Source organism: Euphorbia lathyris, chromosome 8, assembly GCF_963576675.1.
Source record: "Euphorbia lathyris chromosome 8, ddEupLath1.1, whole genome shotgun sequence".
Taxonomy (NCBI): Eukaryota; Viridiplantae; Streptophyta; class Magnoliopsida; order Malpighiales; family Euphorbiaceae; genus Euphorbia; species Euphorbia lathyris.
Genome location: NC_088917.1, coordinates 68339607 through 68345885, shown reverse-complemented (window position 1 = coordinate 68345885; position 6279 = coordinate 68339607). Strand labels below are relative to the sequence as shown.

The window sequence follows — 6279 nt, the reverse complement described above, 5'->3', positions numbered from 1 at the left end:
GAAGAAGCAAAGCACTGTGAGCAAGTCATCCGCGGAATCAGAATATAGGGCCATGAGTACAACGGCTGGTGAAATTAAATGGTTGAGTTACTTGATGAGGGAGTTCAAAATGCAAGTAAGTCTGCCAATACCATTATTTTGTGACAATCAAGCTACTATCAGCATTACAGCAAATCCAGTTTATCATGAGCGAACAAAGCATCTTGATATAGATTGTCATTATGTAAGAGAGCATCTTGATACTGGTTTTCTTTCCACACCTTTTGTTCCATCTCAGAATCAATTAGCAGACCTTCTTACAAAACCTTTAACTTAGAAAGATATGTCATCAACTTTAAGCAAGATGGGAGTTGTTAGTCTAAGTCTTCCATCTTGAGGAGGGAGTGTTAGAAGTAAAAAGTAAAAAGTAAAAGTGACAATTGTATTAGCTTTTAAGAGTGATAAAAATGAAAGAAAAACTTGTAACTGTTAGGGCTGATCTGGCAATTAGTTAGTAGCAATTAGTTAGCAAGTATAAAAAGCTTATAAGCTGTGCTGTTTGTATCAAATCGAAACATTAGGAAATCAAATTGCTTATGAGTTCTTTTTTCTCTCTATGAGTTTATGAGCTTCTCTAGTTCGGTTAAGCTATTTTACTTAGTGTAGTGAGAAAGCCCATGTAAGGAATCGATTTCTGAAAGAGGCGTGTATGCAGGTAAGATAGTGACTCTTAAGCTCTCATACTTTGACTTGTAAGAATTGGTTTATTTTTCTTCTGGGAGTTAAATTTTCACTCACTCTAACCCACTACTTTCTTAATAAATATGTCCCTGCGACTCGCTCTTATGTTAGCATGAATATGAATTAGATTCTATTCATCCGTTTGGGAAGTAAGAAACCCCTTTGACATCTCTTTATCTGCAAAGAATTCTTGATGTGAAAACATAGAGACAAAGGGCTCATCTTTGAATAGGAAAAAGAGTGGATCCGCAGGGTCTCAAATGAATTGGCTTATTCGGAAAAAAAAACGTTGTTTTTTTTTTGGAAGAAAAACGATCTACCGAGTAATAGAAAATCAACGGACGCCCCATTGACAACCCTATTTAGACTTTGAAATTAGTCAAGTAACATATAGTAATAATATAATAATAATAGGCTTAATACATCATTTGCCCCCTGAACTTGTCCAAACAGCTTCATTGGTCCCTGAACTTTCAAAGTGTCCCGATAGCCCCCCTCAACTTGCATAAAATATTCAGTTAGCCCCCTAAACTTGCACAAAATGTAATCAATTAATCATTGGATTGCAAAAAAGGTAAGTTAAATGCGGAAGATGTATTGCACGAGTCTTAAAAAAAGTAAAACGACCAAAATCAGGGTATATGGTTCTAATATTAGAGAAGACAAGTTGTATAGTTGAGCAAGCAATAACTTCAGTTTTAATCTATTTTTAAATTATGTAATAACATTCTAAGAATACATCTTCCGTATTTAACTTACTTTTTTACGACCGAATGATCAATTGATTACATTCTACACAAGTTCAAGGGGCTAACTAAACATTTTATGCAAGTTGAGAGACTATCGGAACACTTTGAAAGTTCAGGTGGCCAATCAAACTTTTTGGACAAGTTCAGAGGGCAAATGATATATTAAGCCATGATAATATATTATCACGTATAATCCTGTACATCCATCCATGTACTTTGTGTATCACATAAGTAATATAATTCTATTTTTTGAATTCATATCTCAAGTTCTTTACTTAAATTAAATATTATCTCATGTGCAACTGCATTCTAAAAAAGAAATAAATAAAAGAACAGTTGACAAAAAATGTTTGAAGTTTTCTACATTAGATGATATCACATCTGCATCATATCATCTAATAAAGGTTTCATTTTATCCAACTTTAAGACTACAAAAGGAGCAGGAATTCAATCAAATAGAAACAACACAAGAAAAGAAAAAAAAAGACAATGAAAGTTGAAATCATTTCTAGAGAAACCATAAAGCCATCTTCTGATCATACTAAATACTTCAAAATCTGCCTTTTAGATGAGTTAGCTCCTCCTTCTTATGTCCCTATTCTTCTTTTCTATCCTCCTGCTGTTTCTGTATCGGACAAGTTGAAGAAGTCCTTGTCCGAAACTGGCAGGGAAGTTGAAAGGAAACATCTCGTTTGATTGTAACGATGAAGGTGTTCTCTTTGTCGAGGCTAAAGTAAACATTGCAGCCTCCGAAATCATCAACAATCCGCAGACTGAAATGTTGCATCAGCTCTTACTGTTCGATCCTTACAAACTGACAGAAGAGACCGAAACAATGATCACCGGTGTTCAGGTTAATGTTTTTGCTTGTGCTAGTGTTGCAATTGGTGTTTGTGTTTCTCACAAGATTGTAGATGCTGCTTCCTTGTGTTGTTTCCTTCAAGCTTGGGCTGCAACTGCAACTTGTACTGATACTACGCTTTCTCCGCGTGTCGATTCAGCTGTTCTCTTCCCACCTAGAGGTTTGAATCTTATCAAACCAAGTGATATGATTAGCAATGAAAAAGTTGTAACAAGAAGATTCATATTCGACAGAGAAAACTTAGCTAATCTAAAATCAAAGATTGGGAATGAAAACATTAATCCTACGCGTGTTGAAGCGGTGACAGCGCTTATTTGGAAGTCTACTATGGAATATAAGCTTTGTTCTTCAATTGTGACTCACTCGGTGAACATTCGCGAAAGGATGGAACCACCGTTGCTTGAGAATTCTTTGGGTAACCTTTGCCAGAATGCTGTAGCAGCACACATAGATGTAAGTAAGGAGATGAAGTTAGAAGAGTTGATAGGAATACTTCGAAAATCAATACAAAAGATCAATGGCGATTACCTGAATAAACTGCAAGGAGTTGATGGCTTGGGAAAAGCAATAGAACCTCTTAAAATGCTAAGACAAGTGGGTTCGGGAGGGGGTGAAGTCTTCGTTTTCAGCAGTTGGACAAGATTTCCTGTGTATGAAATTGATTTTGGATGGGGAAAGCCTATTAGAGCTTGTACAATGAATATTCCAGTTAGGAACTGTGTTACCTTGATGGCCACAAGATCTGGTGACGGGATAGAGGCGTGGATAACCATGACGGAAAATGACATGGCCAAGTTTGAATCCAGTGAAGAGCTTCTTCAGTTTGTATCAGAAAATGCTTGAATCACCTTCAAATGAGCTATAATTCATGCATTTCTTCCTATTATTTGTGTCCAGTGTTACTCTATGTAGAGGTTTCAAAAGCTGTCAATATATCTCCCTTCCTAAAGTAATCGTGTTCTGAATTCGATAGCGATATAGAAACTTAATATAAACGAGAATAAGTTAAAGAGAAAAACAACAACCACATAGGTCTAGCTCCTTTAATTTCTATTTATAGTGGTTCCTCATATACATCCATTAGCAAACAGCTTGTGAAATGAAAAATCAAGGACAAGTTTAGAATTGAAACAACTATTGACATACAATATCTCGAAAACGTAGACCTGAAGTTTCAAATTCAGATCTGGGGTACTTTACCTGACAAGATTTGAAGCTATGCACAAAATCTTTTGGCCTCGGACATCTCAAATATCTCCAAGTGAGAAACATGAATAATTTGATTAGATACTCCATAACATCATGGCTTCAAGTTACCGTGAATCCATAATGCTGCGAATTCGTGAAGCAAGTCTTTGCACAGAATGATCATCAAAAGAATCATCGATATCCCTAATCTTTGAAACGAAGTCCATAGCTTCTCTATATTGCCTTGCTTTACAATAACCATCTACGACAACCTTGTAGGTTAGCTCATTTGGTCGGCAACCGTGCTCAATCATGTAGCTAATCACTTCTTTTATTTCGGTAAACATTCCCTGAGCTGCATAGCCTGTAACAAAAGTATTGTATGTAAAAATGCAGGGTGCAATTCCCATATCAGTCATCTCAGAAAAAAGTCTAATACTCTCTTGCATCAGCCCTTGTCTACAAAATCCTTTGATTACAGTGTTATATGAAACCACGTCTGGTTTCCCGCCAGAACTTTGTAACTTCCTAAGGATCTCTTCCGCTTTCCAGCAGTCTCCACCTCTAGCATACATGTCCATCAAGCTATTGTATGTAACAAGATCCGGATGCAGGCCACTTTCATGAATCAGACGCAGCATTTCAAGGGCTCGGTCGTGCATATTATACTTCGCGAAAATTGAAATCATAGAGTTAAATAAAACCAAATCGGGTTTGTATCCATGTTTTAGCAATGCCTGAAATGCTCTCTCCGTACCTCCTAATGATCTGCATTTGAAGTTTGCAATGACAAGTGTTCTCAAAAGCATCCAGCTAGGAAAAATACGACCATCATTAATATCCTTCTCGATTCTTTCTATCCCTTTCACATTCCCTCCCTTTGCATATGAATTAATTATCAAAGAATATGAGGCTTCGGTAGGCTTGAAGCCCTTGTTCTTCATGTCGAGGATGACTGATTCTGCAGCTCGCCAGTCCCCTCGTCGAGCCAGAGCATTCAGAAGTGCATTATATGTGGCAATACATGGAGTAAACCCTGCTTTAATCATTTCCTCATGGACTTTGGCAGCATCAACATTTAAACCACTACGCCCATATGCGCTAATCAAAGTATTGAATGTGTCTCTGCCAGGCTCAAACCCACAATTTTTCATTTCTCGACAAACCCGATTCACATATTTGTGCATCCCACTATTACCACACATTGAAAGCATGGTATTCCACGTTATACGATTAGGAACACATCCATTTGATTTCATATCAGATAATATCTTCACCATTTCCTCCGATCTTGACTTCTTCCCCAGCATTCCGAGAATAGCATTATATGTACACACATTAGGAACACAACCCTGCTCTTTCATCTGGGCAAACAACTCTAAAGCCTTGTCCACCTCTCCTGCTCTGCCATAAGCATTTATTATAGTAGTGTATGTAACAGCATTCGGCATAATCCCTTTATCAGTCATTGCAGCTACGACAGAAGCTCCCTCTTCGTAGAATCCCGCTCTCACATAAGCCGCAACAAGCTCATTATAAGTCACAGCATCGGGTAGGCAATTGTTATCCTCCATTTCTTTCAATATGCTTAAGGCCTCTGAGTATATCCCGGACTTACCAAACACTTGCAGTAAAGCATTATAAGTAACAGTTCCTGGTACATAACCCTGAGATTTCAATCCATTAAAGAACTGTTTTGCTTCACTTAACAAGCCATCTCTCCCGCAAGCGGATATAACAGTACTACAAGTAAACTCATCAAACTCAAGTCCTCTACTTTTCATCTCATCTAAGAGACCTAAAATCTTATCCCAAGAACGACCCATTTTCCCATAAACATCAAGCATTACATTATAAGTGATTAATGTTGGTAAAACCCCTGATTCTTTCATTTTCTCAAATATAGAAATTGCTCTCCTGTACTTGCTAGCACGAGAATATGCGTGAAGAATAGTTGTGTAAGCTCGAACATCCAGCGAGTATTCCTCAAGGGGAATTTCATCAAACAGCTTGGCTACAACAGAATGCTGAGACTCTCTACCGAGAATCCTAGCCATCAATTCAATAGCCTGATCATCTAGTTTCTCATTTGTTCTTGCAGAATTCAGAACTAACCATTTAAACAACAAAAGTGACCTTTCCCAATTCCCCGAATGATCTAATGCTTTCAATAGACTAAACAAATCAACTTGAAGCAAGTCGACCTTACAAGAATCAAAGAAAGAATTCAAATTATGCAAAGGCTGTTCCATAATTGAATCAAACATCAACTTACCCATTCTCGACAAGTAATCAAGAGAAACGCTATTCGAAACCTCCTCTTCTTTGGCAATTTCAAATTCAAGGACTGAAACAGGTCTCCTACCATGAGAATGCCGGAGCTGTTTCTGAGTTGAACCATCAGAAATTGGAAGGGAGGAGAATTTGGGGGTATTCAATTTGTGAACAGGAGCGTTCGATGGAGAAGAAATATGGAGAAGGTGTTGGAGGAGAGAGTCGAAGTGGGATGAGAGATGGGAAGAGGAAGGAAGAGGATGAGGAGGGAGTTTTGCGGAGCTGAATTTCAGAGGTGAGGAAGGTTGTGGAGGTCTAGTGTTGGCATGGGGATAGACAGGTTTATTGGGGAAAAGAGTACCTTCCATGGCATGAATTCAGAAATGGTTTTTTTTGGATGATGGAAGTTCAGAGGTTAGAGAAAGGAAGTAGAGTTGGAAGAGATGAAGAAAGGATGATTGGCCTTTCATTCAAGATTTGATTTTT

At 37.8% G+C, this 6279-nt stretch overlaps 1 protein-coding gene and 1 pseudogene across 5 annotated transcripts; one reads left to right on the top strand and one right to left on the bottom strand.

The window, feature by feature from the left end:
* Positions 1-1816: 1816 nt before the first annotated feature.
* Positions 1817-6279, bottom strand: LOC136202470 (pentatricopeptide repeat-containing protein At2g18940, chloroplastic). Of its 5 annotated transcripts, none has more exons than XM_065993111.1 (3): positions 2860-6279; positions 2619-2764; positions 1817-2499 (listed from the first exon to the last, which is right to left on the bottom strand). In XM_065993111.1, the coding sequence occupies exon 1, from the start codon at positions 6159-6161 to the stop codon at positions 3645-3647; it is 2517 nt and encodes an 838-aa protein (XP_065849183.1). In that variant the 5' UTR covers positions 6162-6279; the 3' UTR covers positions 1817-2499; positions 2619-2764; positions 2860-3644. The 5 variants fall into 5 exon arrangements, with proteins under 5 accessions (XP_065849183.1, XP_065849185.1, XP_065849184.1 ...); XM_065993113.1 differs by having other exon boundaries at positions 2695-2764; XM_065993112.1 differs by having other exon boundaries at positions 1817-2764; positions 2860-2977; positions 3057-6279.
* On the top strand, positions 1959-3174 carry LOC136202471 (stemmadenine O-acetyltransferase-like; annotated as a pseudogene).

Bases quoted from the DNA above. Each gene is read 5' to 3' on its own strand.
- LOC136202470 (XM_065993110.1), bottom strand. From the start codon at position 6,161: ATGGAAGGTACTCTTTTCCCCAATAAACCTGTCTATCCCCATGCCAAC.